The 23516-nt window shown below is 52.5% G+C and overlaps 4 protein-coding genes across 4 annotated transcripts; 1 reads left to right on the top strand and 3 right to left on the bottom strand.

The window, feature by feature from the left end:
- Positions 1-390: 390 nt before the first annotated feature.
- Positions 391-5382, bottom strand: UHO2_02264 (uncharacterized protein; the record flags this gene model as incomplete). Its single annotated transcript, XM_041559701.1, has 1 exon — positions 391-5382. One exon carries the CDS (start codon positions 5380-5382, stop codon positions 391-393), a length of 4992 nt encoding a protein of 1663 aa, XP_041415635.1.
- A 1707-nt stretch (positions 5383-7089) lies between these two features.
- On the bottom strand, positions 7090-11391 carry UHO2_02263 (uncharacterized protein; the record flags this gene model as incomplete). Its single annotated transcript, XM_041559700.1, has 1 exon — positions 7090-11391. The coding sequence occupies one exon, from the start codon at positions 11389-11391 to the stop codon at positions 7090-7092; it is 4302 nt and encodes a 1433-aa protein (XP_041415634.1).
- A 775-nt stretch (positions 11392-12166) lies between these two features.
- On the bottom strand, positions 12167-15259 carry UHO2_02262 (uncharacterized protein; the record flags this gene model as incomplete). The annotated part of the gene is made up of 1 exon (XM_041559699.1): positions 12167-15259. One exon carries the CDS (start codon positions 15257-15259, stop codon positions 12167-12169), a length of 3093 nt encoding a protein of 1030 aa, XP_041415633.1.
- A 3275-nt stretch (positions 15260-18534) lies between these two features.
- Positions 18535-21891, top strand: UHO2_02261 (uncharacterized protein; the record flags this gene model as incomplete). Its single annotated transcript, XM_041559698.1, has 1 exon — positions 18535-21891. The coding sequence occupies one exon, from the start codon at positions 18535-18537 to the stop codon at positions 21889-21891; it is 3357 nt and encodes a 1118-aa protein (XP_041415632.1).
- Positions 21892-23516: the final 1625 nt, after the last annotated feature.

Below are 23516 nucleotides of genomic sequence, written 5' to 3'. Positions count from 1 at the left end.
AAGGAGATACAGTAGGATGATGGATGAGAAGGTCGAAAGTAAAGCCATTTCTCCACACAAATACGTCAGACACACTCGATTTTCGAAGAAAGCGCTGCTGCTGTGTGCGATCACGTTCACATGTGCCGAATTAAACGAGGCGGCAAAATCCACACCGAACAGAACAGTCACACCCAACTGCCACGTCTGTCCGCCTCTCCTTCCTCTTGAGAACACACGAAGAACAACAGAAGACAGCAGCATCATCACAACCAACAAACCATCAGATCGGGTATCGCTTCAACATGCGATACACTCAAAGCTTCAACGTCGCACAATCGAGCGCAACGAAGTTTGATGCTGTTGTAGACATTTGCAAGGGTTACCGCAAACTATGAATACAAGGGTGTTTCAGGTGGAAACATATCCATCCAATCCATCTGGACCGTCTCCAAAGATCTCGTCAAACACTTCCCTGCCTGGCACTTGAAGATCGCCCAAGTCGCCGATGAAGGAGCCTTTCTCGTCTGTCTTGACATCGCTGCCAAATTCCGCTCGCAGCTTACGCCGTCTGTCACGTTCTGTCTCCCAAATCTCCTCGAAGCTCGCTGCCAAGTTCTTGAGACCGAAGAGGTAACCGCTATCCGGCCCGTCCGTAAGCTTCGGAGGGAATCTAGCCAGAGATAACCTCGGATTGCGACCAGAATCTTGCTCGTCCTCCTCCCTTCCATCGGCGGGAGGGAAGTAGTAATCGTTACCGGTGGTGCAGTGAGCAAAATCGATGATCCTGATATTGATCTCTCCTCTCCTCCTGCGTCGTCGTAGTGCAGGTTCGGTTGCAGTCCCAGTTCCGACAGGGCCAAGCAGCGGACTCGAACCGATACTGTAGCTGCTCGCTCCACCTTCCACCAGATCAGCCACATCGTTCCACTTGCCGTTGCCGCTCTCTTCAGCCTTGGTCAGAGAGCTCGACGCGGAGGGAGGCAACACACCGGCATCCAAGATCATCTGACTCGGGGCCACTGTGCCACCAACCCCTTGTTCGCACCTTTTGTCGAATTCCTCCTCCAACTTCCTCTGCGTCTCGCAATCGCCGTCGTAGATGAATAGCAGACTGCTCGCGTAGAATCGATACCCGCGAAGGCCCCATACGATCCTTGCTAGATGGTAAATCTTTTGCAAGATTAACGGGACGTGATACATAAGGATCTTGCTGCCATCGTAGAAGAATCGGGCGAGAGCGGAGGGAAATTCGGCAGGCAAAACCTTACGCCCGTAGTACTTGTCTTGGAAGATGAACGAGTCGTGAACGCAGTCGTACACTTGCATGCCGCAGATACGCACACCGTGACTGCGCGAAGTAGTCTTGTCGCACTTCTTTGTTTGGCTCTTCTTCTTGGCATCCGTTGCATCGAGACCGTACTGACGCGTTCCCATCTTGAGATCGAGAACACAAGGCGATTTGAGTCGTCCGGTGAGATCCTCCATGAGCAGGAACTGTTCTTGGCGACACGTGCCGTCAGAGGAAACACGGGCCTCAGCCTTTTCTGCATCCGCGATGGCAGCAGAGACTGGAGCTGTAGGCACGGAAACGCTCTTGTCTCCCTCCAGGACTGGCTCGCTAATTACAGGTGCGGTTCCCGTCTCTTCTGGCTCTTCAGTGAGGGCCAGTGTCTCCATCTCTTCACGGATCTCGGCTGTCGGATCGGAAGATGTTGTCGCCGTCTCGGTCTCCGGGACTGGCTGGGTAAGGGGTGGCTCAATCACAGTCTGGTACGCGAGGTTGCTGCGAGATGCCGCTGTCGAGCCTGGTGCCTTGGTCTTGAGGGCCAGCGAGACGTCGCTGAGCACACGTCGTCGATGTTGCGTCAGGGCATCTGTTTGAGCTGCTTCAGACAATGCAGCGCCTGGAGACCCATTCTCAGCAGTCGGAGGCAGCTTTAGGGATGTCGACGAGGAAGCCGTCATATTAGTTGGACCGAATGGCGGAGTCCTAGGAGGAGTCGATGGGTGGCGTGCTTGACCTCGGTAGTGAATCGGCGAAGACGATGCAGTCGGTGCAAATTCGCTAGCAACGCTCACACTGCCGCTGCTGATAGGATCAGGTGTGCGTAGATCGCCTCTCATCGCTACCGCTGCAGACAAAGTGTCCCTAGAGCCAGGAGTAGAACCGAGGTTGCGCGTGATGCGAAGTCGCTCGCCCTCTTCGCTCTCTTCCCATGCCTTTGCCAGTCTTCGTCGGTTCTTGCGAGCATTACGTTTGGCACTCGAGCCGTAACGAGGCTCAAGTCCATCTTTGAGCATAGGGCTGCTGAACACTTCACGCAACACTTGTTCCTGTAATCTACGATTGACAGTGGTGATGCCGCGTCCGTGGATGCCATTCAAGATCTGAGCGTTGTGTGCGGCGTTGTTGGTGCTGACTGGCTGCGATCTCTGGGAGATCTGCGAAGGTGTTCGGCTTGTCATGCTGAGAGCGCTCGTGGCGGGGCTTCGAGATCGGGCAAGAGGACCTAGGGTCGAACTTGAATGACCAAAGCTTGACGAGTGCAGTCTACCAGAGTCATGTTCTCGGGCGCGTCCGCCCCAGTCGGCGCCATGGCTCATCGAGCGAGTCGATCTCGGCGAGGCGTCTGGTGAGATGGCTGGAGTAAGTGGGCTTGAGCTCAAATCCTTGTCCGCAGTGTTGGATGCAGAAGTAGGTCGATCGGGCAAGAATCTCGCCGCCTTTTCGTAGGAAGCTAGAGGGTAGAAACCATCACGACTTGGACTGGTGCCTCGGCGCAGCTGTGCGTCTGGCGTGTGGAAGGTGGCTTTGACTCGCTCGAGCGAAGAGGCGGTGTGGCGTGGTTGTCTGGAGCCGGACTCGCGACTTTGTGATCGGCTTCTGCTGCGATCTCGCACCGCCTCGGCTTGCTCGACTGCCTTAGGCGCAAGCTTGCACCGCCGTAGCATCCATTCAGGAACAATGTGTCGGTTGAGGTCAAGCGAGACTTCTGGGATCTCTTTTCCCCAATCCTCCTGTCCTTCGAATACCTTGCGTCGGACTCGCCCGCCACGCGACTGGCTTCTCTCCCGTGGTCTGCGTTCTTCTACACCAGTGATGCATTCGGCAATGCGAGAGCAGGCATTGTCCGCGCTGGCTGGTCCAGCAAGATTGAGTACAGATTCTGACTGCGACGCGCGATTGGCGTCCTGGTTCTCGTTGACGGCTGATGGGGGCTGCGAGATGTTGTCCTGTTGGTCCTGTTCGACGTGTCGGTAGGTGACGTTGAGAACGCCCAGGTATTGCGGGATGAAACATAGCAAGACCGGGTGTTCCCTTTCTACCGCCTCGTAGAATTCGTTCTCCCTGCCAACGAGCGGTTTGCAAACAGCACGCTTTGAGAATTGGAAGATCGAGTTGTGGCCACCGACCTGATTGTGATAGGGCTGCAGCTGGACGACAGCAGATGGCTCCGTTGACGACGTCCTCCGAGAACGCTGTGACGGCCGAGCGTGCCGGGATACAGCATTAGCATGATGACCTGCCGCAACCTTGGCTTTGGTAGAAGTCGCCGGGGCTTTGCCGGCTTCCCATTCAGAGCCACTCATCTGAAGATCGTCTTCGTCCGCAAGATCGTGGTTGAACCCGTGCCCACCATCATCGTCTGAGCTGGTGAAGTCGACAATGACATCGGTCACCTCTTCGTCGAACAGGTCGTCATCCTCGTGCCTGTCGAACGAGTCGTCCATCTTGTCATTGCCAACCTCTTCATAGTCGGAAGAGCTGTGCGTCATCTCGTTCAGACTGCGTCTACGTGCCATTGCAAGCTTTGCTGGCCATGCAGCTCCTGCCCACTCTGTCTCTGGCACGGAAGAATGTCGCTGCAAGTTGGAGGGCACCGACACAGACTCGACGGGAATGTCGGGACCGTCGTGGCTGGGAGCATTGATGGAGGGTACTTCCTTGCGACTGACGGTGACTTTAGCTGGGCTGAGAGGGCCCCTTGCTGGCGTAGCTGTATGTTTGGGAGAGAGACGCGGACGAGAGATGGGTATGGGTCGCGCATCGAGTGGTTCCAATGATGAAGGGTCGAGCAGCTTGCGTGACGCGTCGTAGTCGGCAGCTATGTTGCCGAGTGAAGCGAGAGTCTGTGAGCGACGAGGCGGGCGGCCAGGCGTTGGCATGGTTGACAGCTCTGCAGCACGGACGGGTGCGCTAGCTGTGGAGACGGTCTCAACGTCCGCCTGCGAGAAGTAGTTGTTGGTGGAGTCATCGCCCTGTGCTAGCAGTAAGGAGGGCGTTGCCGGACGAAAAATCGCCGAGCCATCATCGCCAACGGTAAGTAGTGTTGAAGACTGTTGCTGCGCATGGGGTAGATGCGAGGTGCTTTTGGGTTGCCAGTTGGCTGAGGAGCCAGATGGTGCATTGCGCTGCAGGGCTGCAGGAAGCATGGTACTGGATCGAACAGGCTTGCGGCTGGTCAAGAGCTCGTGTGGATCATGCCGAGATCGAAGCGCAGGCTCGTAGCCGTCATCATCTTCTACAACAGGGCGCTCTCGACTGCTAGCAAGGGCAGCATGAGAAGGCTTGTTGGAGGAAGTCTCCTTGAAGAGGTGAAGACTGACACTGGCCTTTCGCCCAGAGCTCAACATGGCTGGCGGAAGGCTGAGCTCGAAGTCGTTCCGCGAGGCATCAGCAAATTCGCGTCGCAAAACATGGTCGGTTTGCATGTTCAACGAGCGACCTGGCGTGCTGCGTGCGCTTTTGGTGCCGGGACTGTCACGCTTGATGGGTCCACGTCCGTAGGTATAGGTCTCTGGCGGAGAAAAGGGAGCATTGGGGTTGAACGGAGCTGCTGAAGATAACGCTGTCGACGGTCTCGGAGATCGTGAGCTGGTCGGTTTGGTGGGTGAGTGTTCGGAGGAGAGCGCTCTGGCTGCCGACTTTGGTGATGAGGTCGGCGAGGAGGAAAAGGGATTGGCGTTCGTAATTGCACTGGCTGCGGATCTGCTGCTACTTGGCACGTTGGGACTAATATTGCTGCTAGCTTCTGGTGGAAGCGGAGGCGAAAGTAACTGTGATATGGAAGGGCTGGTGAATGGGTTGACAACTGTGGTGTTGGAAACATGCCTGCTCGCTGGAGGTGAGAAGGAAGTCTGGACCGGCTGCGGAAAGTTGGGTGGCAGCGAGACGTGAAGGGACGCTGCGCCAAGCTGAGCTTGTACCGAAGGGGAGAGTGGGGCTGAGCCGGACGAGGAACCAGCATTGTTGCTCTTGGAGGATGAAGGTATTGAAGCGACCTGGTCATTGGAAGCCCGCCGTGTGCCCATTGAGCCTGAACGTGAGGTGCGAGGTGAGGCATGACCGAGAGGAGCAGGCGCTGCGAACCCCATCTCTGGGTTATATTGGTCGGACATGGCTGATATCGCTTCTACTTGCTCACCCACGACTAGCCAGTTTCAAGGCGTCCAATCGCCCTGCGAGAGATTCGATGCTTGAACGCACGAAGCTATGCCAAGATCATGTTTAGTATCGAGGGCGACAGACGACAGCCTATTTCCGTTTGCGGCTATCGTGTCACAACCTTGCGCAGTCGGTATTTTGCTGCCTTTCAGGTCGGTGCCGTGAGGAGATTAGGGGGGGGGGGGGGGCGGACTTCAGATGGAGTCACAGCCAGTTGTGATGGCGGTAGCGGTGAGGCGATGAAGAAGTTGTGATGATGTTGAATCGTGCCGACACGTGAGAATGGTTGAAACAGAGTCGATAGCCGGTCAAGATGAAGGAAAATGTGGAGATGGAAATGGAAATGGAAATGGAGATGGTGGTAGTAGTGGAGGAGGAGAAGGCGCTGGCAGCGAGAGATAGCGCCACCCAAGTTGTGGGTTGAATTTCGCGGTAATTTGCGCTAACTACTGCGCTGTGACTTTGCGGTGCTGCCTTCACAGCCTTTTGTTTCAGAATGGCGACCCTGAACTGCGATATCTTTGCCCCTCGCAAAGCACCGAAAATCCCAAGTCTTGGCCATTGCCGACTCACTTCTGACTGCTGACGGCTGACGGCTGACGGCTGACGGCTGAGTTGCCTAATTTGACATACAAGAGAAGGGGAAATAAAAAGAAAAAAGAAAAAAGAAAAAAGAAAAAAGAAAAAAGAAAAAAGAAAAAAAGAAAGGCAACAGAGAGAATGCAAGGATCGGCAAGGAGATGTAAGCTTCTTCGTTGACGTCGATAGCAGACACCCTTTGATGGCAGCGGCAAGGCTATGAGCAGAAGCTTATTTGATCATATTGCTTCAACATGTGCGTTACGGTGCGATGAAAGTTGCTTCGATAGCTTTTCGAAAGCTTGCCGCACAAACTAAATCGCAGTGATTGATGAGGGAGGGCAACGGCCGCCGAAACCTTCATATCAGCGCACTTCTTCGACTCTGTGTCCAACTGAGATGGTAACAGAAGCGAAGCGAAACAAGCTTTGTCCTTCAATCCAGAGGCCATGCTGCGCAAAATGAAGCTGCGAATCTCATGCCCCTGCCGAGCCTTGCTAACACCTTTGTGATGTATGTCAGCCTGCTTGAGTGTGTCACGCAACAAGATCTGCCGTCGGATCTGATCAACATGCTCAGCGGCCACTCTGATGCTGTGTGCTCGCTTAGAAGAGCACATGAGCTGCAAAGTATACCAGACCAAAGGAAAGAGGAAGAAGTAAGCATACGGTATGTCGACCCCACGTTCCCTCCACCCAAAACACTCGGACTGCATTGGGATCGGGCATTGTTTCACCGTGGGCTGGACCCTGAGAGAGATTAACGTGCACACAAGGTAGGGAACGTGGACGCCTTCCATTCCGCCATTTCCGTGTCTGCCTCATCGTAGAGAGTTCGGTCCTGCATCGGCCAAAACACGAGCTTCGTTTCGCTGGTGCAAGTGCCTGTCTCTCCTATGACATGAGGCCTCTTCGCATTTGCACAGACAGCGGTCAACACGAACTTGGTCCGGCAACCGCACTCGGTCAGTGATCTGGAATGGTATAGATTACTACTTCTCTTCTACGATCATGCCCGATCTCATCAATGAGAGGATGCACGATCTCCTGTCTGCAGAACTTGTGTTCAGGTGTTAAGTGAGTCTACGACGTCAATCTGGTCTTACCAGAGCTTCGACCGCTCAACGAGCCGACGCTACGGTTGCCCTTTGGCATACTCTTCAGGCCAGACGCGCCCATCATCGGTGGCAGTGGAGCACTGAACCATGGACTGACCGTTGTCGCTGTCGTCACCGACCATTCACCTCTCTTGGTCGGTGCGACGATGGCAGGTGAACGAGGGCTGTACGCTGTCCTCAAACTACTGCCTGTCCGTGGACTCGCCGTGCTGGTGCCCGAACGAGAGTCAGAAGGCTCCGAGGATCGTCGAGAGGACGAAGCACTCGTCGATGCCTCACTTGTGAGTTGCGCCTGCGTGCCGGCCGTGTACATGGCAAAGTCACTCGACGCGGGTGCCGGTGCTGGACCAGAACTGCCTTTGGGACCGAACACCGCCTCAGCTGCTAACCGCTTGTACTCAGCTTTCCCGGCCTTCTTGCGCTCCTTCTCTGCCTTCTCCATGCGCTTGCGTTCCTCCTTCTCCAGCTTGGCAATCTCTTTAGGCGACAAGTGCGAGACGTCCTTCGAGATCGAGATCCCTGCGAGCGGTGTCGCAATGTGATGGCTGGCGCCCGAGTTGCTTCGCTGCAGACTGCTAGCACCGGTGGCGCTGGCGTCCGTCGCGAGATTGTGTTGCGAGGCGGACCGCGACACGTCCTGCTCCGAACGGGGTCCGTACGAGTTGACAGGGAACTGCTCGCTGGCAGGCGATGAAGCAGCTGACGATGATGCCGCCTGCAGGTGTCGTCGTTTAGGGTCCATGCTCAAGGCTGGAGAGTTGGGCGCTGATGAGACTGTACTGGCGATGGGTGCATCGCGAGACTGCGTTGCTATTGAGTGACGCGGCAACCTGAATCGGCTCGACCAGTCGTCACTCGTCGACAGCGGCGACGAGAGCTGGCTCGAGTTGGCTCCTACGTTGGCACTGGCATTAGCGCGGCGGTCCAGCAGCGATGATGACGATGAAGTCTGCTGCGGCTGCTCAGGGGCGTATACCTTGACAAAACCTTCGCCCATCAGGTTATCATCGAATCCTAGGGAGCTACCGGGACGGGTCGGTGCCTCAAGTGTCGACGCTTCAGGAATGACAGGCGTGTTGGACGTCGTGTTGCGGCCAAACAGGCTGAAGCGCTTGCGTGTGCTCGTCGAAGTGGGTGCTTCCATCGGGTCAAGCTCGCTGCCAACTGTCGTCGCTGGCACGACTGTTGTCGAAGGCGCTGCAGTGGTGCTTCGGCTGGCAGTCTCGTGCGATGACATAGCCATTGAGTACTTCTCCATTCGACTGCTCGAGAAATCCTGCACAGATGATGGCATCTTACGAAACTCGTAGCCGGGCTCGCCATATAGCGACTCGACCTCGTTGCTGAGGTAGGCGAGTGCACTGCCACTTGAAGGAGCGCAGGGAACATCGGTCGAGGACGAAAACGAATCTCCGCGACGGTCCAAGAAGCTTTGGTAGATCGAGTTGGGTGTCAGTGGCCCATGCGAACTCGCAGTGTCGGAACCGGCTCGCGACAAGGATGGAACCGGCGATGGCATTTGGAGCAACGGCCAAGTTGCCGTGCTCAGAATGCTTCCTAACGCTGCTCGGTAGTTGGAGCCGGAGCCGGCGCGCATTTGACCAGCTGACGAGTAAGCCGAACCTGCTCCATTGCTGCCACCAGCTCCACCGTAGTGAGAGGTCGAGCCGGATCGATCACGGGATGGGCCGTCGCCTCGACCCTGACCCTGCCTTTCGAGACCCGCGCCACTTCCACCGCCCGTGTTTGGACCAGCACCGTGCTTCTGCAGCCAACGTGCAATGGCCATGACGACTCGCAGTGCGCGGATCTGCAGTCCCTCGCAGCCACACAGCGAGGCAGCCTCGTATAGGCAGACGGCAAGGCGATGACGCTCTTCTGGATGCAGTCCGAGCGACTCGGCTGGACGGAACAGCTCAAGTCCGCTGTTCTCGGCGATGTCGATGTTGTGGGTGACGGAAGACGAGGGGGACAAGGCATCGCCGTGTCGGGAAGATGAAGAAGTCTTGGGGTTCAAGTCATCGGCCAAGGCCACGTGCGCGGCGTGGCGAGCCCAGGAAGCCAAGTCTTCCATGTTGTATGTCCTTGCCAACACCATGAGCGCGCACACCACAGCTGGGTGACGTTGCAATGCGGTGCAGATTCGTAACGTGTAGAAGAACTGCAGCAAGGCAAGCACGACCGGAGACGGCTCTGAGATTTGCAGGTGGCGCGGCTGGAAGCGGGGATCTCTCAGCTTCTGCTTTCCGCCCTGGGTTTCATCTTGATTGGCAGAGGGAACGACCAAAGGGTCGACAGACTCTTCATCTTCCTCCTCCTCCGCCAGGAACTCGGCAACGTCTTCTGGGATCATGCCCAGACCGAATTGCTCGGTCACGGCGGGGTAAGCAATGCGGAGAGTGCGCCTGGCTTTCCTGCGGAACTCGTCCATCTTGGATCTAAACCACGGCCAGCGAGCTTCAAGGACGGCACGGTCGCAGCCAATCCTGAGACCGTCGGAGCAGACGATCTCAAAGTCACCTCGTCCACCGAGGCAGAGCGCTTCCATCTCGCCTTCTAGACTGCCATCCGCTCCAGCAGTTGCTGGCGTTGAAGATGCATTGGCGTCTGCTGAAATCTGGTCCAGAGAACCAACTCCTCGAGCGAGTGCCTGTGCTGAAGCCATGGCGGAAGGTGCGGAAGCTGCGAGCTTGTCGAGTCCCATCTGCACTGCTGCTTCGGACAGAGTGGAGAAGGGAGGCTGGTAGATGCCCCATGCCTCGAGTTCGAGCACAATTACGTGATCCCAGTTGGTCTGACGATGGTTGTAGTCGCTGACGAGGTCCCTCTCCTTGTGTCCGACGACAATGAGTCGGTTCTTGCCTGGCCAAAGGAGAGCTCGGTTCCAGCTTCCTGTTGAAAGCGTCGAGCCAGACTCGATCCTGGACCAGACCATTGTGGGCAAATGCAGTGCCCAGATTGAGAAGCTTTGCGTAGCGTTGGCAAGATAGGTACCCGAGATGAGGAGGTACGGCCCAAGAAGCGCACCGGTTGGGAATCGAAGTCCTGGTGGAAGCGTCACTCCGCCCATCTGATTTGAACGGTCCTCGATGGAAACAGAAGGATCGGATGAAGATGGGGCAGCGGCTTGCGAGGAAGTAAGGGGACCTTCGACGTCGATCGCAGACTCTTGAGATGCATTGGAGCCACTGCGAGCGCGTTGCTGAGTCAGGCTAGCCTCGGAACTGGCGTTGAGACCGGTTTGGCCCCGCATGGTAAGCACTTGGAGCTCTCTTCGGACATCGGTAAAGTTGTAGTTCGAGTAGAGGTATACTGGGAGGGCCAGGTTTGGCTCGGGCTGGCAACTGATAGGCAGAGGGTTTTGCTCGACTTGCCCCGTCTTGCGAGCGACATGGCCGTTCGGAGTCGAAGAAACACCATTGTTGTGTGCTGCGCTTGCGCTAGAGCCTGGAGTGTCGAGCGTGTCCGGTGCAGCTGAGGCGAGAGCGTTGTTGAGCGGGTCCTTGGCACGAGGATAGCACTTGGCCTTCTCACCGTCCTTGTAAAGGCATTTGGCACCAACAGAGAGGGATCGGTAGCTGCCACACTGCTTGCGGAAGCGCTGAGCGCCGATCCAGCGGTTCTGAGAGAGACTGAAGAGGTTGATGGACTCGACGTACTGGTTGGCAAGGTTCTGTCCGCCTATGATTGAAAGCGTATCGCCCGAGAGAGAGGAGAGATGAGCGTATCGAGGTGCTGGTCGTAGCGTGTCGGCTTGAGAGGTGGAAGCCGGGTCACTGTGCGGTGTCGACGGCGAGGGATGCGGGAGGAGGTCAAAGATGTAGTCCCACTGCTGAGTGGTGAGGTCAAAAGCAAGCAGCTCATCGAGCACGCAAAGCTCTTCAGCGACTGGCTCGCCTGTCTTTTCGTCTATTCGTTGGGAGTAGCCCATGCCACCAAAGAAGACGATCTTATCTTGCCATAGATCTGCCGAATGAAAGTAGCGTGGTTGCGGTTGTTCTGTTGCACCGATATCAGAGCCAGGCCGAGGCTTTGCGGTTGGATTAATTCGGGACCATTTCATCTCATCGAGATCGAGAAAGTAAAGATTGTTAACCATTCGACGACTGCTGACGAGACGACCGCCGAAGAGGTAGATACGAGCACCTCTGATGTTACCATTGGGCGTTGGCTCGACCAGCGTTGCCGATGCGCCCACGAGTGGTGGCGGCACATCACCTGAACAGAGGTGAAGGCGCGAGGAAAGGTTTGCGATTGAAGGATGCATTCTGGGCGATACCTGAGCCGAAGCAGCGCTGCTAAGACTGAAGTGTTGTCTGACGAAAGCTCAAGCGAAGATGAGCGTGCGCAGTCTAGCTGAGAGTGCCAAAGAGGAAGAACCGGTCAGCATCAGCTTGCTCGTTATTGTTCCGGTCGTGTGTTCCGTCGCCGTCGCCGTCGTTGGTGATTGCTGTGATTGATGTGATTGATGTGATTGATGTGATTGATGTGATTGATGTGATTGCTGTGATTCGAGCTGTTTCAGAGGCGCATTGCAATTCGACGAAACAGCTTGAGGTGGCGTGTGACTTTGATGAACTGTGCCGGATAAAGTAGTCGAGTGCAGTACATTGAGCGAAATGAGAGGATCAAATGGTGGATAGCGTGCTTTGCACCCTGAATATATCCTCGGAATGAAAGGCGGCAGATCCGAAGATGCGGCTTTATCGACTGTGTTATCGAAATAGCGTAAAGGGGTGGGCGTGAGAACGCGAGGAGAATGATGAGGTGATTGACAGCCAAGCCACGACGTCGATAAGGAAGCAAGTGTGGGTCAAGTGTGGGGATGATGATGATGGTTGGCACGCAGCGAATGAATGGGCCTATGAAAGAATTGAAGATAACAATTAATATACGGCGTTATCGGGGTCACAATCAGACTCCCTTTGCCACAGCCGTATGTTCTATGTAATGCTTAGTTTTCTTGGTGTGAGACTAAATGACAAACACATATATATACTCCATTCACTGCTCTGATCCCATCCGAGGCAGGGTGTGTTCCTTCATTTGTACCCCTGTGTTGCTATGATACCGGGTGCCACTGTGCTGTCACCATGACAACAATTGCGTACCTCATTGTGCTCCTCGCTTATGTGAGCCTCCCGTATCTCGATGTCTCGGCCGTAACACGTGCACCTTGCTTGAGATGCCGACGCATCTTCAACTCCCCCCTTCGGCGGGATCTCCAGTCCTATCATCCTAGCCAATCGTGAGGTGTTAAGACCCTGTAAGGGTTTTGTCAAGACATCTGCAACGTTGTTTGCCGTTCCGACATATTTGATCTCCACATCGCCCTCTTGTACGTGATCGCGTACGAAATGATACCGTGTGTCGATGTGCTTTAACTTCCAATGTTTGGCTGGGTCTTTACTCACCTGTATGCACCCCTGGCTGTCTGTGTATAGTACGGGCCGAACGCCCGTGGCCTCCAAATCCCGGAGCAAATATGAGAAGAATAAGGTTTCTCGTACCGCTTCGGAAGCGGCGACAAACTCTGCTTCGACTGCCGACAGTGCCACACACTTCTGAACGTGTGATTTCCAACTCACCGGACATCCATACACATATGTTATCGACCCCGAGGTACTTCTTCGTCCATTTGTGGGGTCGGATGCCCAGTTTGCGTCGGTATACGTCGTTACCGGCGTATCCGAGTGCTCGTTTGTCTCTCCTCCTAGGTGCAACTGATATTCGTTCGTTTGGTTCAGGTACTTTACCACGTGGACAGCTGCCTTCCATGCACTGTCGATCGGGATCGACATATATCGCGCCAATACGCCGACGGCAAAGGCAATATCTGGTCGGGCTGTGTTGGAGACCCATAATAGTTGGCCGACCAATTCTTGATACCTCTTTGCTCGCTTAGGTTCACATCGCTCGCCTCCGGCGGTGTTCGCTACACTCAGCATGGGTATCCAGGATTTCTCGTTTGCTCCTCCTAACCATTTGTTCACCATTTCCTTGATGTATGCCGTTAGACTCAGGGATATCCTCCTCCGTCTTCTATCACGTATAATCTTGATACCCAGAAATTCTTTGATCCTTCCATTGTTTTGCGTCTCCCATTTGTCCATGATCTCCCGCTTTGCGCGGTCTACTTCCTCACGACTGGGTGATGTTATCAGCATGTCGTCCACGTATGCTGTGATGATCGTGATCTTGTCGCCTGTCCCTCTTGAGTATAGGCATGGAGCGCTCTGCATGCAATGAAATCCGATCGTCCGGAGGTGTGAGTCTAACTCAATGTTCCATTCTCGGCCCGACTGTTTCAAACCGTACAGTCCTTTCACTACCTTCAACACTTTTCCGGGTGGTATTTCGATTCCTACTGGGGGCTTGAGGTATACATCATGGTGTATAGTGGAGTTCAGGTACGCTTGCTTTACGTCAATAGAATCCATTTCCCAATCTCGTACTGCTGCGACCGCGATCACCCCTCGAATGGATTGGATAGGTGCTACTGGTGCGAAGACCTCTGTATAGTCGATGCCCTCGCGTTGAGTGAAACCTCGTGCCACGAGCCGGGCTTTGAACTTTGTTGGCACGAGGTTTGCATCGGTTTTGATCTTGAGTACCCAACGTGTGTCGACGGTGTTTGCACCCTTTGGAAGGTCGACTATCTCCCATGTGCCCATCGCCTCTAATCCATCCAGCTCCTTTCGCATGGCCTCCTCCCAGTGCTTTCTGTCCTCTCCATTCATTGCTTCATGTATGGTTGGGTCCAGGTTCTTTCTCCGTTCCGGTCGCGTCGCTACGAGTCCATAGAATTCGCTGTCAATTTGAGTTTCGGCGATTGGTCCTTGTTCCATCACCTCTGCTATTCCTTCGCGTGATCTTTCTTCCGAGTCTGACTCCATATCCATGTATTCTCGTAGCGGCTCTTCATCTGTTTCGTCGAATATATTTTCTTTGTTATATCCTAGATCTTCGAGATTTTCTTCTGTCATCGTCATTGGGGGTGCCTTTGTATCAACCGGTCGCCACTCTGTTCTGTCTGACCAGCACTTTGATTCCATGAATTTTGCTGAATTGCTCCAGAAGATGTTCGGATTGTAGTCCGGGCTGTAGAAAAGCCAGCCCTTCCTTTCTAGACTGTACCCTAAGAAAATGGATGCGACGGCTCGCTGGTCCAGTTTCTTGTTGTCCCGTTTAACTTTGGGTATGTTTACCCATGCCAGACAACCAAACACTCGTAGGAGCTTTAAAGCTCGTTCCGGCGACTTGCCAAACATCGCTTGATAAGGGAATTCATTATCAACGCTCGGAGTGAGGTTTATTTTGAACGCCGCAGCTCTGATCGCGTATGGCCAGAACTTCTTCGGTAGTCTCCTCTGCATTAGCAACGTTCTCATCTTCTCTCCAAGGGTCCTGTTCATTCTTTCTACCCGTCCATTTTGTTTGCTGTTGTACCCTACGGTGGTTTGCCACTCTATGCCCTTTTCTAACGACCATTCTAATGCATCATTGCTTTTCCATTCCGTTCCTTGATCGGATCGGATCGCTTTTAGCTTCCGATCCGTCTGTGTCTCCAGGAACGAAACAATCCTTTTGAGTTGCATAAAGGCATGACTCTTTCGTGTCAATGGCTGTGCATACACATACTTGCTATGATCGTCAACCAGCACCAACGTGCATGTGTACTCCGTCACGTGGGACGAGTCTATTATTAGATCGACGTGGATAAGATCCAGGGGCCCTACGGCTCTTTCGCCGCTACCTTTCCCCATCCGAGCGCTTGTGCTCTTGGATCGTACGCACTGCTCACACGTCAGAGCGGTGTTTGGATCCAATTTCATGGTATGCTTATCCTTTAACTTGGTTGTGATCGCCTTAGCTTTATCTCTTCCTGGGTGCCCGAGACGCTCATGCCATAGTTGTTGTTTTGAAACTTTCGGCTCATTCTCAATATGCTCGAACTCCTCATCAACACCTTCAAACAATGGTGCTGATGTGGCCATCGCGCTTTCTTGCCATGTGTCGCCTCGGAACTCCAGAAGTCCTCGCTCGCGATTCTTTGCAATCTTAAGTGTCATGCCGTTTGTTAGAAAAATTTGGCCGCCGGTTGTGTCCAATATCACTCGTGCTCCTTCATCCATTAATGAATTTGTTGACAGAAGGTTAACATTAAGGTGCTTTACATACAATACATTTTGCAGAGAGATTTCCCCGTAATCTGTTGATATGCTTGCATCTCCTATAGCTGCCGCTTCCAAGACCTCGCTTCCGGCGGTAATTATCCGCTTTCGGCAAGTTCTCGGGTGGATGAGCATGCTGTAGTCGTTCACCATATGGTAACTCGCCCCCGAGTCCAAGATCCAATGAGCTGTTTCTTTTGTGTTCGAGGGGTCCTGCCATTTCATTGGGAGGGTGAGGGAGCACCACGCTTCCTATTTAGGTTCAGCGAGGGGGGAGTCCTTGGGAATGGTAACCAAGGCGTCGCATTGACTGATACCATGTCCCGGTCGCTTGCAGACCCAGCATCGGATTCGGCGTGACTTGCTTGCGTTCCTCGAGCTCGCGTGGCTGTTGTCGGCTTCGGCTTCGGTCTCTCCGGCCCGTTCGTTTTGATCGTCGTTGCCGGCGGTTCTAGCACTGGCTTGTCGAGGGTCGATCCTTTGTGCGGGGACGCTCTCGACAGCAGTCTGCCGGATGCTTAGTGCGGTGGCAAGGGCGTTGAAATCGATTTGATGGACAGTGGCAACCGTCTCCTTGTACACCGGATGCCGGATCGTGCATTTCTGCAGAGCCGAGAACAATGTATCATCGGCGAATGGTTTGCCGAGGAGGCTGCTTTCGGTTTGTATGGACCGGATCTCTTGAATTAGCTTTCTGGCGTCCGAGTTAAACATCTTTGTATCGTTGAGTTGCGAGATAAGCGCAAGTCTGTGGGACGTCTTGGTGGCTTCATTCGTGAGACCGTTTTCGATCTTTCTCCATACTTGGTTGAAAGTAAGGTACTCCTTGATTACATCTAGAACGAGGTAGTTTACATTGTGTTCTCCGGTAGTATCGATTGTTCCACGCAGGGCGTTAATTAAAGCATCGTCAAGGGAGCGGCTCCATTTCGGGTGTTTCTTGTCGTACGTTCCCTCGAGATGTTTCATCGCATGAGGCACGGATCGGAGGAAAGATTTCACGTGAGCGCTCCAGCTATGGTAGTTTCGTGACGTGAGCTTTGGCACAGGTTCAAGGAGCTTTGCTAGGGTGCGAAAGTTATATCGCTTGTCGCCATCATCAAAGTCGGAGTCGGAATCGGTGTCTCCGTCGGCTTCATCGTTGATGGCCTCCGGCTCGTTCTCGCTCGTGGCATTATTGTCGACCCGAACCTGGGTGTTCTTGCCTTTTCTGCTTCCTTTAGTCCTCGTTTCGGTGTCTTCTACCATGGTTGTCGGCGAGTTTTCGGTTAGCTCGGTGATAGCTTCTTCAGACTCTTAATCAATTGAAGATAACAATTAATATACGGCGTCATCGGGGTCACGATCAGACTCCCTTTGCCACAGCCGTATGTTCTATGTAATGCTTGGTTTTCTTAGTGTGAGACTAAATGACAAACACATATATATACTCCATTCACTGCTCTGATCCCATCCGAGGCAGGGTGTGTTCCTTCATTTGTACCCCTGTGTTGCTATGATACCGGGTGCCACTGTGCTGTCACCATGACAACAATTGCGTACCTCATTGTGCTCCTCGCTTATGTGAGCCTCCCGTATCTCGATGTCTCGGCCGTAACACGTGCACCTTGCTTGAGATGCCGACGCATCTTCAACTGAAAGCAACAAGACAAGCAATAACCGCTTTTCGTCGGAAGGCCCGAACAGGAAAAGAAAGAGAAGAAAAAAGAAAAAGAAAAGGAAAAGGAAAATAAAAATAAAAATGCGAACCTGTCAAGGGACCATGCGGAAGCAATCCGACTGATGAGAGTCACAGCAGGTGAAGAGAAAGGGAGCCCTTCGGAAGAAGTTGAAGATGCGTCGGCATCTCAAGTAAGATGCACATGTTACGGCCGAGACATTGAGACACGGGAGGCTCACGTAAGCGAGAAGTACAATGAGGTACGTAATTGTTGTCATGGTGACAGCACAGTGGCACCCGGTATCATAGCAACACAGGAGTACAAATGAAGAGACACATCCTGCCTCGAATAGGACCAGAGCAGTGAATGGAGTATATATATGTGTTTGTCATTCAGTCTCACATCATGAAAACTAAGCATTACATAGAACATACGGCTGTGGTAAAGGGAGTCTGATCGTGACCCCGATAACGCCGTATATTAATTGTTATCTTCTTTTGATTAAGAGTCTGAAGAAGCTATCACCGAGCTAACCGAAACTTGCCGACAACCATGGTAGAAGACACCGAAACGAGGACCAAAGGAGGCAGAAAAGGCAAGAACACCCAGGTTCGGGTCGATAATAATGCCACGAGCGAGAACGAGCCGGAGGCCATCAATGATGAAGCCGACGAAGACACCGATTCCGACTCCGACTTTGATGATGGTGACAAGCGATATAACTTTCGCACCCTAGCAAAGCTCCTCGAACCCGTGCCAAAGCTCACGTCACGAAACTATCATAGCTGGAGCGCCCACGTGAAATCTTTCCTCCGATCCGTGCCTCATGCGATGAAACATCTCGAGGGAACGTACGACAAGAAACACCCGAAATGGAGCCGCTCCCTCGACGATGCTTTAATCAACGCCCTGCGTGGAACAATCGACACTACCGGAGAACACAATGTAAATTACCTCGTTCTAGATGTAATCAAGGAGTACCTTACTTTCAACCAAGTGTGGAGAAAGATCGAAAACGGTCTCACGAATGAAGCCACCAAGACGTCTCACAGACTTGCGCTTATCTCGCAACTCAACGATACAAAGATGTTTAACTCGGACGCCAGAAAGCTAATTCAAGAGATCCGGTCCATACAAACCGAAAGCAGCCTCCTCGGCAAACCATTCGCCGATGATACATTGTTCTCGGCTCTGCAGAAATGCACGATCCGGCATCCGGTGTACAAGGAGACGGTTGCCACTGTCCATCAAATCGATTTCAACGCCCTTGCCACCGCACTAAGCATCCGGCAGACCGCTGTCGAGAGCGTCCCCGCACAAAGGATCGACCCTCGACAAGCCAGTGCTAGAACCGCCGGCAACGACGATCAAAACGAACGGGCCGGAGAGACCGAAGCCGAAGCCGACAACAGCCACGCGAGCTCGAGGAACGCAAGCAAGTCACGCCGAATCCGATGCTGGGTCTGCAAGCGACCGGGACATGGTATCAGTCAATGCGACGCCTTGGTTACCATTCCCAAGGACTCCCCCCTCGCTGAACCTAAATAGGAAGCGTGGTGCTCCCTCACCCTCCCAATGAAATGGCAGGACCCCTCGAACACAAAAGAAACAGCTCATTGGATCTTGGACTCGGGGGCGAGTTACCATATGGTGAACGACTACAGCATGCTCATCCACCCGAGAACTTGCCGAAAGCGGATAATTACCGCCGGAAGCGAGGTCTTGGAAGCGGCAGCTATAGGAGATGCAAGCATATCAACAGATTACGGGGAAATCTCTCTGCAAAATGTATTGTATGTAAAGCACCTTAATGTTAACCTTCTGTCAACAAATTCATTAATGGATGAAGGAGCACGAGTGATATTGGACACAACCGGCGGCCAAATTTTTCTAACAAACGGCATGACACTTAAGATTGCAAAGAATCGCGAGCGAGGACTTCTGGAGTTCCGAGGCGACACATGGCAAGAAAGCGCGATGGCCACATCAGCACCATTGTTTGAAGGTGTTGATGAGGAGTTCGAGCATATTGAGAATGAGCCGAAAGTTTCAAAACAACAACTATGGCATGAGCGTCTCGGGCACCCAGGAAGAGATAAAGCTAAGGCGATCACAACCAAGTTAAAGGATAAGCATACCATGAAATTGGATCCAAACACCGCTCTGACGTGTGAGCAGTGCGTACGATCCAAGAGCACAAGCGCTCGGATGGGGAAAGGTAGCGGCGAAAGAGCCGTAGGGCCCCTGGATCTTATCCACGTCGATCTAATAATAGACTCGTCCCACGTGACGGAGTACACATGCACGTTGGTGCTGGTTGACGATCATAGCAAGTATGTGTATGCACAGCCATTGACACGAAAGAGTCATGCCTTTATGCAACTCAAAAGGATTGTTTCGTTCCTGGAGACACAGACGGATCGGAAGCTAAAAGCGATCCGATCCGATCAAGGAACGGAATGGAAAAGCAATGATGCATTAGAATGGTCGTTAGAAAAGGGCATAGAGTGGCAAACCACCGTAGGGTACAACAGCAAACAAAATGGACGGGTAGAAAGAATGAACAGGACCCTTGGAGAGAAGATGAGAACGTTGCTAATGCAGAGGAGACTACCGAAGAAGTTCTGGCCATACGCGATCAGAGCTGCGGCGTTCAAAATAAACCTCACTCCGAGCGTTGATAATGAATTCCCTTATCAAGCGATGTTTGGCAAGTCGCCGGAACGAGCTTTAAAGCTCCTACGAGTGTTTGGTTGTCTGGCATGGGTAAACGTACCCAAAGTTAAACGGGACAACAAGAAACTGGACCAGCGAGCCGTCGCATCCATTTTCTTAGGGTACAGTCTAGAAAGGAAGGGCTGGCTCTTCTACAGCCCGGACTACAATCCGAACATCTTCTGGAGCAACTCAGCAAAATTCATGGAATCAAAGTGCTGGTCAGACAGAACAGAGTGGCGACCGGTTGACACAAAGGCACCCCCAATGATGATGACAGAGGAAAATTTCGAAGATCTAGGATACAATAAGGAAAATATATTCGACGAAACAGATGAAGAGCCACTACGAGAATACATGGATATGGAGACAGATTCGGAAGAAAGATTAAGCGAAGGAACAGCGGAGGTGATGGAACAAGGACCAATCGCCGAAACTCAAATTGACAGCGAATTCTATGGACTCGTAGCGACGCGACCGGAATGGAGAAAGAACCTGGACCCAACCATACATGAAGCAATGAGTGGAAAGGACAGAAAACACTGGGAGGAGGCCATGCGAAAGGAGCTGGATGGATTGGAGGCGATGGGCACATGGGAGATAGTCGACCTCCCAAAGGGTGCAAATACTGTCGACACACGTTGGGTACTCAAGATCAAAACCGATGCAAACCTCGTGCCGACAAAGTTCAAAGCCCGGCTCGTGGCACGAGGTTTCACTCAACGCGAGGGCATCGACTATACAGAGGTCTTCGCACCAGTAGCACCCATCCAATCCATTCGAGGGGTGATCGCTGTCGCAGCAGTACGAGATTGGGAAATGGATTCTATCGACGTAAAGCAAGCGTACCTGAACTCCACTATACACCATGATGTATACCTCAAGCCCCCAGTAGGAATCGAAATGCCACCCGGAAAAGTGTTGAAGGTAGTGAAAGGACTGTACGGTCTGAAACAATCGGGCCAAGAATGGAACATTGAGTTAGACTCACATCTCCGGACGATCGGATTCCATTGCATGCCGAGCGCACCATGCCTATACTCAAGAGGGACAGGCGACAAGATCACGATCATCACAGCATACGTGGACGACATGCTAATAACATCACCCAGTCGTGATGAAGTAGATCGCGCAAAGCGAGAGATCATGGACAAATGGGAGACGCAAGACAATGGAAGGGTCAAAGAATTTCTGGGTATCAAGATCACACGTGATAGAAGACGGAGGAGGATATCTCTGGGTCTAACGGCATACATCAAGGAAATGGTGAACAAATGGTTAGGAGGAGCAAACGAGAAATCTTGGGTACCCATGCTGAGTGTAGCGAACACCGCCGGAGGCGAGCGATGTGAACCTCAGCGAGCAAAGAAGTATCAAGAATTGGTCGGCCAACTATTATGGGTCTCCAACACAGCCCGACCAGATATTGCCTTTGCCGTCGGCGTATTGGCGCGATATATGTCGATCCCGATCGACAGTGCATGGAAGGCAGCCATCCACGTGGTAAAGTACCTGAACCAAACGAACAAATATCAGTTGCACCTAGGAGGGGAGACAAACGAGCACTCGGATACACCGGTAACGACGTATACCGACGCAAACTGGGCATCCGACCCCACAAATGGACGAAGAAGCACCTCGGGGTCGATAACATATGTATATGGGTGTCCAGTGAGTTGGAAATCACCCGTTCAGAAGTGTGTGGCATTGTCGGCAGTCGAAGCAGAGTTTGTCGCCGCTTCCGAAGCGGTACGAGAAACCTTATTCTTCTCATATTTGCTCCGGGATTTGGAGACCACGGACGTTCGGCCCGTACTATACACAGATAGCCAGGGGTGCATACAGGTGAGTAAAGATCCAGCCAAACATTGGAAGTTAAAGCACATCGACACACGGTATCATTTCATTCGCGATCACGTACAAGAGGGCGATGTGGAAATCAAATATGTCGGAACGGCAAACAACGTTGCAGATGTCTTGACAAAACCCTTACAGGGTCTTAACACCTCACGATTGGCTAGGATGATAGGACTGGAGATCCTGCCGAAGGGGGGAGTTGAAGATGCGTCGGCATCTCAAGTAAGATGCACATGTTACGGCCGAGACATTGAGACACGGGAGGCTCATGTAAGCGAGAAGTACAATGAGGTACGTAATTGTTGTCATGGTGACAGCACAGTGGCACCCGGTATCATAGCAACACAGGAGTACAAATGAAGAGACACATCCTGCCTCGAATAGGACCAGAGCAGTGAATGGAGTATATATATGTGTTTGTCATTCAGTCTCACATCATGAAAACTAAGCATTACATAGAACATACGGCTGTGGTAAAGGGAGTCTGATCGTGACCCCGATAACGCCGTATATTAATTGTTATCTTCTTTTGAAGAGAAACGCAGAGAGGGCGTGTCGCTATAGACGTGTGTGCGTGTGTAGGTGCGTTGTATTCTGTGCGCAGTTGCAGAGTGCAGGAAGCAGAGTTGCCCACACACACAGCGTCCGTGTCACGCGAAAGTGCAGAGCCAAGAGAGGAAGATCAGGAAAAAGAAGGGTCGTCTTCTTCTGTTCATAGGCCAACAAGGAACAACTGACACACACTGACACGGAAGCTTTTTTATTTATTTATTATGTATTTTTACGAAGAATTTTATTTTTTTTATTTTTTTTTAACTCTCTCACCTTCCTCCTTCAGACGCAATCTCGGAACCACCTCTTCGATGGCTGCAGCTCTCTTTTAGACTCGGACAACGTCGATGACGAACAACGTCGAGCAGTGTCGCTGTCGCTCTCTGAGTAGTGTTTTGTTGCCTGGTACTCCTTTTGCGTTACAGGCAACTGTATGCCCACCGTTGACGGAGGAAGGAGGTGCGATAAAGCATACCCGTTCCCCCTGTGTAGCATGGCAACTGAAATCTTGCTGCTCTTCCTTTGGCTCATGTGATACCGATACAACTGGAAGTGAAGAAGGCAACTTTATTCCCACCGATTAAGGGAGGTGCAGCACAACTTCGAACAGAGGGACGGTTAGCAAGATATTGCTCAGGCAGCCCAAAGCGAGCTTAGAAACAAAGCATCGTAATACAGTACATAGGCGAAAAGATTGTTCTGCCAAATCTCATCGAGCTGAAGTCTTCTTGTCCTTCGCTTGTCTTCCATCTCATCCATTTTTTTTTTCTTTTTTCTTTTTTCTTTTTTCTTTTTTCTTTTTTCTTTTTTCTTTTTTCTTTTTTCTTTTTTCTTTTTTCTTTTTTCTTTTTTCTTTTTTCTTTTTATTTATTAATTATTATTTTTTGAATCGCTTGGTGGAGCATTTGCTGGAGCGTTTGAATCGAGCCCAGCTGCTGCTTCTTGAACTGCAGCAAGTTGCAGTTGCAGCTCGCTTGCGATTAGACGAGGTCCGAATCAGTAACGAGAGAGCCCCTTCTTCCACGATTCGAACGTCGAAGGGTTAGTCCATCATCAGTCTTTACAGCTGAGAGTCGGTCGCAAAGATTCGGTCAGATAAGCATCGACGTTGGCGCGGCCTGTCGGTATCCCTGTCGACCACGTCGTCGTCGTGAGAAAAAAGCACAAGCGGACACTGCTCTTCCGATTTCGCACAACTCTTGTCATTGTCTCAAAGTTCTGGACCGCGTTGGTTGTCGCTCTCAGGCAGCCTAGATGGGTTGCAATGAAGTTTGTGTTGCGTTGTCGTCAACCAACCATCCAATTAGCATGCTTACCTCTTCTTCGGACCCGCGACGAGGCGATTGGAGACTCGGCCTGTCCTTGTCTGCTGCTACAGTCGCACTGACAACTCTCAACTAGATTTAGTCCAATTCAAGAGTCTGCAGTGTGAA

Source organism: Ustilago hordei (genome assembly GCF_900519145.1).
Source record: "Ustilago hordei strain Uho2 genome assembly, contig: UHO2_contig_03, whole genome shotgun sequence".
NCBI classification, from domain to species: domain Eukaryota; kingdom Fungi; phylum Basidiomycota; class Ustilaginomycetes; order Ustilaginales; family Ustilaginaceae; genus Ustilago; species Ustilago hordei.
Note: the sequence above shows the minus strand (reverse complement) of the source record. Positions and strands in the feature narration are given on the sequence as shown.